A 12,714-nucleotide genomic window follows, 5' to 3' on the forward strand; every position below is an offset into this window, starting at 1 on the left:
ATCTCATGTCTCTCATGTACAGCGAAACTAATGAGATAACGTAACGTTATTGCATCCATAACGAGTGAGTACGTCTCTTCATAATCGACACCAGGCCTTTGTGAAAATCCTTCTGCAACAAGGCATGTCTTATATCTTTGTATCTCATTTTTCCCATTTCTTTTACGCACAAAAACCCATTTATAACCAACTGGTTTAATACCATTAGGTGTTTGGACTACAGGTCCAAAAACTTTCCGTTTGGTAAGTAAGTTTAACTCTGATTGAATTGCCTCTTGTCACTTTGGCCAATCACATTTTTCTCGGTATTCTTTCACAGATTGGGGTTCAAGATCCTATCTATCTTGCACAAATCTAGTTGCAACATTATAAGCAAAGAAATAATCCACATTTATTTCCAAGCGATTCAAATTAGTCCCAACTTCAATTGGATTTATTGATATTTCCTCATTTTCTTGAGTCTGTGGCTCATTAATTTCTTCAAGAACATCATAATTGTTCAAATCTTGCATTTCTTTATGAGACTCTTTCGTAGTGTCATCTTGACCATTTATTTTTCTTTTTCTAGGATTCCGATCCTTAGAACCAAATGGTCTACCACGCTTCAGGTGTGCTTTGGACTAATTTGCTATGACACTATTAGATGGTCCTACAGGGAGATCAGTCCGAATTGGGACATACTCTATAGGGACATGTGATTTGGTAATCCTTTTCAAATCTGTAAATACGTTTGGCATTTGATATGCTATTTTCTACAAGCGAATAATCTTTTGGACCTCTTGCTCACAAATAGAAGCACGTGGATCAAGATGAGACAATGATGGATTATTCCACAAAATTTCCATTTTTATTTCATTATTCTCTCCCCCTAATTTTGGGAAAATTGTCTCATCAAATCGACAATCTACAAATCGAGCAGTGAACAAATCTCTTGTTAATGGTTCAAGGTAGCGAATAATGGAAAGCGATTCAAACCCAACATATATTCCTTATCTTCTTTGGGGACCCATCTTGGTGCGATGTGGTGGTGCTACAGACACATATACGACACATCAAAAATTCTTAGATGGGATATATTAGGTTCTTGACCCAAAACCAATTGCAACGAAGAAAATTTATGATAATTTGTCGATCTGAGACGAACAAGTATTGCTGCATGCAAAATAGCGTGACCCCAAATAGATGTGGGCAACCTCATTTTCATAAGTAATGGTCTTGCAATCAACTGCAGACGTTTAATTAATGACTCTACAAGGCCATTCTGAGTGTGAATATAAGCTACAGGATGTTCAACTCTTATCCCAATTGATAAACAATAATCATTAAATGCTTGGGATGAAAACTCTGCAGCATTATCAAGGCGAATAGACTTTATCGGATTATCAGAAAACTATGCCCGTAATCGAATTATTTGTGTCAATAATTTCACAAAATCCAGGTTGCGAGATGACAGTAGCCACACATGAGACCATCTAGAAGAAGCATTTATTAGGACCATAAATAATCTAAATGATCCAATAGGTGGGTGAATAGGTCCACGAATATCCATTTTTTTGCGCGGATTGCCCTTCTTTGTGGTCTTTAAATTTTGCCCCTCAAATTTGTGGTCTTTAAATTTTGCCCCTCATATTTGTGGTCTTTAAGGCTTCTAATAATTAAATTGACTTGATAACAAGCAGGACAAAAAAATTCATTAAAAAGAATTTTCGCAAGGCATTCTTTCATGTATGCCGGATCCGCATACAATCTTTATAAAAAGCTAAAGTTATGCGATAGATCATGGTGCATAATTAAAAGTACAAACGAATTTTTCCTAAGACATAGTTTAGTTTGGTTTACGATAGAAGGCATAACAAAATTATGTCCCCAAATTTTGTCCAATATAGACTTTGCCTTATAGGTAAAGTTTAAGTTATGCCTTAAGGAAAAGTTTTCTATAACATATTTTTAGTTATGTCTTTGGGGCATCTTTTTAGTTAAGGCATAACTAAAATATATTCAAGATTAAAAAAATATATATATATATATAAGGCAAAGTAGCCATTTTAGTTAAACATAATATCTATAAAACTTAATAAGTTCCTTTAGGATTTAGGGGAGAACATGACATCGTTTATAAGACAAAGTTTTGTTCTCTTAAGGCAAAACTTATGGTGGCATCTTTTAGTTCAATTTTATGGGACACACTTTTAGTTAAGGCATTACTAAAAGTTTACCTTAAAAGTTAAAAAAAAAAAATAAAAAAATATATATATATATATATATATATATATATATATATATATATATATATAAACAAATATCTTCACTTTTAGAATTTTAATCCAAACTTGCTTTGAGAGTTATACATATCTTCAAATTTAATGACATAAACAAAGAAGGAACATATCATTAAACATTAGTACTTCCGGTAAATATAAATACGAACCAATAATGTTGTCCAAACAAATGAAACTTCACACCAATGTTTCAATATGACAATCCAAAACAATAAACTCGACATTAATTAATTTTTTTTAAAAATTTAATAAGATATGTCAATGGTATCAGTAAATTTCATGGGTTTTTAGCTCTCAATAAAATTTGGGGCAGTAAACTATTTCAAATAAATGACGGAACAAAAATATTAAAATATCTAATGAATAGCAAAGTTAGTTTCTATTCCAGCTCAACCATTGATGTCCAAGTATGCATTCCAAAAATTTAGGGGATTCAAACCTAACCTTTGTAGGTGATGGCCTAATAATTAAATTGACTTGATAACAAGAAGGACAAGAAAATTCATTATTTAAAAGAAAGAAGGATGCCATTTGAATTTTCTATTTTCGTCTCATCATTATAGATCATGGTGTCCCGATAGATCATGCCAAAGTACAACGTGGAAATTGAACTTTTGGTTTGACAGAATTAACGTGCCTCAATTACACCAAATTTTGTCCAATATAAAGAAGGCAAATCCAAAACTTTTCTATAATATCTATAACATTAACAACAATTTGTGAATGGTACCAATATAGATGAAGATTCATCTCATCCAATTGTTTTAATAGGGTAGCCATTTTGACGAATATGTATAAAATTTAATAAGCAACAAATGATTTAGGGGAGAACAGCAAAAAATCGTTTATAATGAGTTTTGTTCTCTTACCTGATTCACTCAACGGAGCCTGGAGAGAGAGATAAGAGAGACGGATTAACATTTGCCTTATCCATAAGTAAACTTCAAAATATACACTTTGAATATTGTGTGTAAAATCAATCAAACAATATATCTTCATAAAATTTTAATCCAAACTTGCTTTGAGAGTTATACATATCTTCAAATGGAATGACATAAACAAAGCAACATAAATATTAAACATTAGCACTTCCGGTAAATATAAATACGAACCAATAATGTTGTCCAAACAAATGAAACTTCCCACCAATGTTTCAATATGATAATCCAAAACAATAATTACGTAGGACATTAATTAACTTATATGGTCAATAAACTAATTTAATAAGATATTTCAATGGTATCAGTAAATTTCATTGTTGTTTGCTCTCAATAAAATATGTGGGACAGTAAACTATTCTAGTAGGAACCAAATAAATGACGGAACAACAAATATTAAAATATCTAATGAATAGCAAAGTTAACTTCTATTCCAACTCAACCATTAATGTTGAGCACTTCAAAAATTTAACCTGAAGACTAATTGTTGAAATAGTGCTTGTTATAAAATAATAAAATAAAAGAAAAACGAATATTTGTAGAGAAAATGAGAAGAAGTTGAATAGCATATTCAATTTTGTTTTGATAAAATGTTGCATTGAAGTGCTATTTAAATGATTTGTACTCACTTGTATTGATGCTTTAAGAGCTAAAGTTTGATTTAAAATAACACTTCCACAATATTTGATAATATCTATAACATTAACAACAATTTGTGAAAAAGAAACAGAGATGAAGACCCAATATCCAAGGTGTTTTCCAGTATTAAGGAGAATTACTCTAAGCAGATGTGTAAGATTTAAACGCAACAAATGAATTCTGGCCAACAACAGCAAAAAAACGTATACAAACTTAATTTTCTGGTCACTGATTCACCAACGGAGATGGAGAGAGAGAGAAAGAGAGACGGAAGAGAAATTAGGGTTGAAAGAAAAACTTCAAGATATACACAAATTGGGCTAAACCGAGTAATTAAATAATAATTGGGCCAAAAATTGTTAACTAGATGTCGGCCGGTATTTCACGATAATTATCTCAATTTAAAAAGGACCCAAGTCAAACCCGCCCAAAATTTATCTGCAGAAATTAAACTACTAAAAGAATAGAACCCAACCTAATTCGTATAGTAAAAATTGAGTCCACAAGATAAAATTGTTTTATGTAAGTCAAGGCTTAATTTTCGCTCTCTCTCTTTTAATCTCCTTCTCATACTAAAAAAAAAAAAAACCTTTAGTTTTTAGTCTTGGTCAGTTAAAGTTGGAGGTAAATTAAAGCTTAATCTTCTTGAGGTGTTTCCTCTACATATTTGCAAGTGAATTATTTGTAAATGTGAATTCATATTTGTAGGGAGTGAGCAAGCGGGAGCCTTTCCATGTTTTATAATTGAATTGCATATAATGTACCATTGATTTATAAACAATTTGTTGACACCAAAATTTAACGTTGAAGCTAATTGTTGAAATGGTGCTTGAAATAAAATTACACTAACTTTATAAAAGAAAAACCTGTATTAATGCTAATGACATGAGAGGGAATTTGAATAGCATATTCAATTTTGTTTTGATAAAATGTTGCATTGAAGTGCTATTTAAATGATTTGTACTCACTTGTATTTATGCTTTAAGAGCTAAGTGATTTAAAATAACACTTATAGAATACTTTCAGTCGTAAATTCTCATTTGATAATTGTTATAATATATTTGAGAAAAAGTTTATAAGTGAACTTGTTCATATGATTTGGATTGACTATAAAGGTTATGATATGATGAAAATAGATCATTTGACGTTACAAGAATATAAATCTATTTTATTTGGAATATCAAATACTTTGGGAGTTACTAGGCTGTAGTTGAGAGGTAATTACTCATTGCTGCGAAACTACATGTGTCGGCTTAGGAACGTATAATAGGGTAAGTTGAGATTGCGGGTTAAAGTCTTCCATAGAAAGGGCAAGTGATCATTCCTAAAAATAATGAGATTAAATTTACTCGTACGATATTATGGGAAGCCCAGAACAAGTAGGGCCAAATACTTCTCGCTAGATTGATTACCTAATGTTGGTTATTATTATGTCGGTATGTTATAGTACTCCTAATGAAATGTAAATAAAGAATTTTAATATATTTAGAGTTAAGGAGCCGAAAGTGATTCTAATGAGTTAATTCATTTGAAATGAAAATTTCTGATTTTATTTAAATCATGTTTGAGAATGATTTGTGAATTTATTATTGAAAGTTTGTAAGTCTGTGAAATGAAGTTTACACTTGATATGTTACATTTAACTGTTGAAATTATGATTTGGTATTAGTAAATTATGTTTTATATCAAGTGATACTTGCATTCATTTTCTAACAAAGTCTTGTCACAACTTTGAGTTAGAGAGAGTCAATGATACTTATTTTAAGAACTACGGTGTACTTAACTTTCGTTAAATTGGGCCCCTCTATTTTTCATATTTTACGATGAGGTGTGACACATGATGAGCTAACATGGCTAGGGTGACTCTCTTCCTAAGGTACATGTTGAGATACCACTTTTATTCCGTGGTGACTAAGTATGTTGCTTCTTCTTGTCGAGCATTGTCCCACCAGTTTAATTCTATTTCATTGCATAAAGGATCCATAAACAGTTGTGCTGAGTTGTAATAATGAAATTATATACCACTTACATAAAGAGAAATTTTGTTTTATTTTAACTTCATTATTCTTATGAAATGATTAATATATATTTTCGAAGTTGAAAATGTTTCCTGATTAGAAAATCTATAAAATTTCAAATGGCTTTCGGGATTAATTTAATGTTCATGGATATGATACGGGGTTCATCATATGAGTTTGGTTCACTCAAATCAAATAGTATATCGATTATCATTCACGTGAAAACTGGGCTACTACAATTTAGTAGCTAGAAAATAAGATGTTAATCTTTTCAAAATTTATTATGATTACATTCTCATTTAGCTTTGTACAACCAAAGATCACATAAAAAAGATAAAGCATTATTATATCTCTGCATCAAACTCATCCCACACAAAATGCCTAGTTCAATACAAAGAAACAATCTTAACTATAAATAACAAAATCTTTTAACTTATTTTTCTTATTCTAATTAAATGATGTACTCCTTCAGCAATGTAGTATTTTCCACATAAATTGTAACATCTGAGACAGACATTGCAATTGTGGAAACAAGTTTCAAATCATGATCTCCCCAGCATATACTCTGAATGTGGTTGAATTTATTTTTTTGGAGTAAGAACATACATCCCGCAATCATGTGATCCGATGCTGGCTGATATTTGTCCTTTAACAGACCATTGTGTTGAATGCTGCAAATAATTCGAAATGATAAAGATGTCATTTAAATTATACTTGGAAACATAACATATGATTATTGTGGTTTTGTGATATAGTTAGTTTATATATATCGTTATCATTAAAGGTTGTGGTGAGTAAGTACCCTTCTATCCTTAATCAGAGATCTTTAGTTTGAGTCTTAAGACTAAAGTCGTTTTCGAAAAGAAGCTCTTTACCTTCAAAGTGAGACTTTCGGGGTAAATTCAAATTAATCGGCCCAAGTCCCAAAATATTTTGTGTCTTTTTTGTGCCCTCTCTCTCACTATATATTTATATATTCACCGTTTTTGTGGAAGTTATTCTGCTAAAGCCACACTTAAGAGAACAGCCCCTTCAAGATGTTACCCTTGCCCCAAAGCATATACTGACCAAGGATGAGAAAAACTCTATTTCCACATAAATTTTAGCTTTTGCTAAATACTTTTTAGCTTAATGCTTTATAAGAATAAGGGATTAGATCATATAGCAAATAAATGTATTCTTGAGCTTAGTGCTCGAAAACAATAAGAGATTAGTTCAAGAAGTACTAAAAACAATAACACATTATATTCATGACTTAAAATTCTGAATTCACCTGTGTCTAACGATTGATATTCTAAGAATTATAAATAGTTTTAAAAAATGTCAACAAGGAAAGGAGTAAAGACATAGTTAGACTCGAGTTATACTTTCCTTTCAACCTCTTGTATAGAACTAACAATATTGATCATAAATAAATTATATTATAGAGCAATTAAAAAATATAGAAATAATAATAAACGAAAGACTTACAGCCCATAAATCTCGTGCATTAACAACAGTGGACGAATCAAGGCCAATATCAGACCAAGAAGCAGTAATATCAGCCTTGTCTGATCCTCTATTCCATAGCACCACTGCTACTCTGTTTCCACTTAAAGGCCCTGCCCATACCTGTTTCCAGTGTATATATATTTACAGGGTTTTGTATTAAATTAAAAGAGTTAATAGGAAATACAAATTAAATTGGATTGACGATCATTTCAAAATATTTACCTCCAAGTCTCCATATTGCTTTACTCTTTTACCTTGAACTCCAAGTTTATCTGATCTCAATTTCAAATAGTAAAAACATGTTATGTTCTAGTCTTTTAACATTACTCTTAATATGATCAGTGGCGGAGTTAGAGGGACGAAAGAGAGTTCATCAGAGCTACATGCCTTCATCCGAGAATCACACTGTATATACAAGATTAATTTTTTTATGTATATATATATATATAGTAGATGATGAACCCCTTAGTAAAAATTCTGCTTCTGCCACTGCTTACTATAATGCAATTGAAGAAAAAAAAGTAATTTTTTTACCTTGATTAACTGCAATAACCTCTGTGTTGCTTAGGATGTCATGTGCAGTTTGATCCATCGATCGTAAATCACAGCCAATTATTAGAGGAGCCTGTAAACAAAGCAGAAGAAGTATATAACAAATTAAAGTCCATATTTGCAAGGAGTAGGTATTAAATTAAATTCAAATTTATCATAAGTACTGACTTTTGCTAATGCCCAAATGCTGAAATGGGAACGGTATTCTCCAAAGGTCATTCCTCCATTTCCAACTTCTAGCATGTCCGGATCTGAAACAACAAATTAACACCATGTATAAAATCACAGCAATTAAGTTGAGAGAATTAATTTAGCTTTTATAATTAAGAAATAAAATACATGAAATTTTGTGAATTAATACCATTCCAGCCACCTGGACCAGCATAAGACGCCCATTTGTCATTCATATCTGCCCGAGAAGTCATGCTGCCAAGTGAAACATACTAACATCACTGCTTCATCTGTCTTTCATAAGGTTTTGTATAAAATTGTTTAAACTCTTTTACTACTGATAAGTTGACAATCAATATCACACATGAACCCAACGATCCAGTAAATATTCAAATTCTTTCACAAGTTTTGCTTATGAAGCATGATCAAAATATCAATTTTGTTAAAATGGGAGCCGAATTTAGGATGACACATAATTTTGTTTTTGTTTGTAAAAGAAACAACATCAATTCAATGAACAAGAAATGCAATATAATTGAAGAACACTCTTCTGTTTTTCTTTTACTTTTTTGGTTTCTATTTTACCTGTTCCAATCATCAGAAATATCTCCAGTAGTTCTCCAACTATTCGCAACAGAGGAAGCCCAAGTAGCAGGATCGTCATCTCCCCTGAAATTGGGAAAATAAATATTAAAATCCTTAGTCTAATTATGTACCTCCAATGGCTTCATCACATTAAATTCAAGAAATACACTCACCATTCACATAGGGAATAAAATATAGCCCTTCCAGAGTTCTGTAAAGCTTTGCTCATTATGGGATACCTGTTTCATTTAAGGTAGCAAATTCTGTTAACGGACCATTTTAAAACATCTCAGTAAAATAAAGAAAAAACAATAACAAAAGGTATATTCTTCTTGAGAAGGAAACAACGAAGTCTGAAATTTAAAGGCTAAAAAATTATTCGCACTTAATGGTTACATAAAAAAAAAATGTAATCATGATTTGGGCATGTTGTATATTGTTTTTATTACCTAACTATAGTTAAGTAATGTGCATTTTTACCTTTACTTATTACTTAAACATGTCAAAAGACACTGATTTAAGATTAACCCTGTATGCACATAAATTTTTACCGAACGGCAAGTAGTACCTTTCTCTTGGACTTCGTTCCTCGTTGTTACAGTTATCATACTTCAAGTAATCAACCCCCTAAGAAAGATAGGACAAGTTAAATATTGGAGATTAATGATAATGTAAAATTTAGTAAACTCAAATGAAATTTCCAAAATTATTTATGCATGCTTCTTTTTTCGAAAAAAAAAAAGGAGCTATGTAGGCCAAGCAAACATACCCAGGCAGCAAAGGTTTTTGCATCTTGGTATTCGTGTCCTAATGAACCTGGCATTGTTTTACTACACGTCTGAGTCCTGCATTAGAAGAAAGGGACTAGTTTATTTAGAGTCGTTTATCAATTCTTGAAATTTCAAATCTGATTTAAGTATGCATATAATGCACAATCCTCAATAAGATATTAAGATGTAACAACCTGTTAAATCTTTATATTAAACGACAGGCCAAATGAAAATAAAAAAAAAATATAAAAAGATGTTGATTGTTATAGAAATTTACCCAGCATCGGAATAAATTCCGAGCTTCAACCCCTTGCTGTGAACATAATCTGCTAGTGCTTTAATCCCAGAAGGAAAAGTTGAACCTTTAGCAACCATATTTCCCTGTCAAAATTTGTTAAAAAAAATTGTGTCACCTACTCCATTACTTGATTTACTTCATTCCAATTTTTCTGCGTTCTACTCAACTTAAATTTTTTAAGAAAACAATAATAACTAAAGTGTGTTCGGTAGAAAGAAAATACTTTTATGGAAAATATTTGTTTCCCTGAAAAATATTCTCTTAAAAAATAAACGATTTCTAACTTATTTTCTAGTATTTGGTATGTAAGCAAAAAACTATTGTTCCTCAATCTAGTGGGATGGGGAGGTGGGAGTCGGGGGTGGGGATGAGACAATGAACTTGGAACGTAGCTTATGGAATTTGTTTTCCATATCCCTACTAAGAAAGTTATTTTTCTGATATTTAATGAACTTATTTTCCTAAAGAAAATATTTTTCAAATCATTTTAATCAAATAAACATGAAAAATTGGAGAGAAAAATATTTTCCTACACATCCTAAGTTTACATGCAAAGTGTCATAAATCCAAGAACAGATGCAAAATATAAGCAGGGGATGTGGTCTCTCACCCACTGCTTTCCATTCATTTTGTTGGATAATTTCAAATTATATTATATTCACATCCGTTGTCACATGGAAGTAGTGGATGCATCAATATTCAACATCGACTAATTTAAAATTTTGGATTTCTCTAAATACATCTTTAAAATAATTGCCGAATGACGATAGATGCATCCAAATCCAATGTTTAATCTTTTTTCTGAAGTTTCCTACACTAATTAAAATAGTTTCATACGTAAGGCCGTAAGGGTATAACTGATAATTGTGGGGTTTTTCTTTTTTCCGCAAAGCAATTTGCCTCTAATGTTATCCTGGATACGTGGCAATGAAATTGTTGGGTGTACGAATTAGTACAAAGTTTCAATAAATTAAAATACACTGATAATATTTTTTTTAAACACGTTCCAGTGCAAATAGGTTAAATCCATTAAATTAGTCTGAATAGACAAATGGCGTTGAAAATAGAGTACCTTAGAGTCTCTGTTGAGTTCGGCCCAACAGTCATCTGAAGGAATAAAATAAGGCAAAGAATTGATTAGGAATAAAACTGGGGAAGCAAACTTTTACTAACAAGAAGACTGTAATTCATTGAACATGGTAAAATAAGAAATTAAAGATACCTAAATTGATGTATTCATATCCAAGAGAAGAAAGCCCAGTAGATACCATTGCATCAGCTGCCACATAAAAAAGAAAGCAACAATTTGTGACAACTGTAGTGCAGCTAGCAAGGAACTGTATATGGTACAAGTATTTGTTCATTTTGATCACTTCTCTTCGCCATTATGAAAGTAGTAGAAAATAATTTAGCTGACCTGTTTCCCTTATCATATTCTCCTCAATATTGCAACCAAAATGGTTCCAGCTGCTCCATCTGTTTATCACAAAACAATAACAATATTAGTTCAGAACACATCCTCGTTCAGATAATATACTGTGATATTACAGTTTGAATTGTAATTTTTGCGCGTTCTTGATTTCTTACAGAAATATATAGGTGGAATGGGGTCCACATGAAAAATCAAAAGAAAATTAAGGGCTAATAAATCACTGGCTCGTCTGAATGGTTTTTGTTTTCTTATACGTAAAATGTTTTTTTAACTATAGAGCTTAATTAATTGCTTTTTTTGGTGCAACAAATTAAACAAGTAGACAACTTTACAAGTTCACGAGCTGCCATTATGAACCCCACAAACTCTACTCATTCATGGCGATCTTTCATGATAGCAACACTGCATATTCTCTCTTGACTGACCAAAAATGTTCTATAGATAAGAGTTAAATTTTTATACATCTACGGTTTATAAGTAGTAACGTTTTTATCTCATTTGAAATTACTAAGAAAAAAAAAAGTGGAATTAGTTACAAACTTTAAATAGCTCATAACTAACGGAATCTTTTGATAATCTGTCACTAACACAATTGTCCGTCACGAGTTTCTATCTTTTTTGGTAAGTAGTGAACAAAGATATTCTTACCCCATTTGAGGAGTTCCGCCAAGGCCATTGCCCAAAAGGCTTCTGCGGATGAACGCGTTGGCTGTGGAGTTTGAATCAACGATCAGATTTCGAGGCTGGGGCCGAGCAAAGGTCGTCGTAGCTAGACAGAAACACAAGCAGCACCATAGCAGCAGTGGCAAAGTTGATGCCATCTTTCTGTGTTTTTTATCCCGGTGGCTTTGTGCTTTGACTACGACAGTAGTACAAACAACTACTAGTAATTAATAGAAAATATTTTAATTTGCAGAGCCCCTTTTAGTGAAAGGGCAAACTAGACGTGGCCTTGGGTTTAATTTGAATGAGCATCTAGTCTAGCTATTTATAGACGCTAGTAGTCGGTAGATGGAAATCTTGTCCGATCGGTTTACGTACACATACAATATATGTATGTGATTAATTTTCTTAAACAAATTAAATTATGAATATATAATTTTAAAGGTATGATGTATCCAGTGCTAAAAACTTTAAGGGGTCGTCTGGTAAGGTGTATAAGAATAGTACACTGAATCTGGTGTATAGTAATGCTGAGATTATTTTTTATCGACTATTTAGTGTGGTGTATTAAAAATAACATGCATTGTATAATTTCTAAAAAAAAGAAGTATTTGCTTAGACAAATACCCCTCCACATTCTTTAGATTTCAAAAAGGTTTTAAGGGACTTCGATGAAGAGCAATTTTGTCCTTAACCATGCTTATACATGCATTAATAACCTCTGTATTGGTAATACCATAATTTGATATGTATTAGGATAATACCAAATAGGATGTATAACTTGTATTTGTTATACATAAATTGAAAAAGTGCACCAAACAAGAAATGTAATACCAAAACTAATACGTACATTATTTTCTCTAATACATCCTACCAAT

General features: G+C 31.6%; 1 protein-coding gene across 1 annotated transcript; it reads right to left on the bottom strand.

The window, feature by feature from the left end:
- Window positions 1–6,194: 6,194 nt before the first annotated feature.
- Window positions 6,195–12,146, bottom strand: LOC132056109 (alpha-galactosidase-like). Its single transcript, XM_059448175.1, has 15 exons — window positions 11,822–12,146; window positions 11,159–11,217; window positions 10,964–11,020; window positions 10,814–10,848; window positions 9,721–9,824; window positions 9,443–9,518; window positions 9,242–9,300; window positions 8,847–8,912; window positions 8,674–8,757; window positions 8,279–8,343; window positions 8,086–8,168; window positions 7,900–7,990; window positions 7,588–7,637; window positions 7,345–7,485; window positions 6,195–6,545 (listed from the first exon to the last, which is right to left on the bottom strand). Exons 1-15 carry the CDS (start codon window positions 11,992–11,994, stop codon window positions 6,456–6,458), a joined length of 1,233 nt encoding a protein of 410 aa, XP_059304158.1. The 5' UTR covers window positions 11,995–12,146; the 3' UTR covers window positions 6,195–6,455.
- Window positions 12,147–12,714: the final 568 nt, after the last annotated feature.

This window comes from Lycium ferocissimum, chromosome 5 (genome assembly GCF_029784015.1).
Source record: "Lycium ferocissimum isolate CSIRO_LF1 chromosome 5, AGI_CSIRO_Lferr_CH_V1, whole genome shotgun sequence".
Lineage (NCBI taxonomy): Eukaryota > Viridiplantae > Streptophyta > Magnoliopsida > Solanales > Solanaceae > Lycium > Lycium ferocissimum.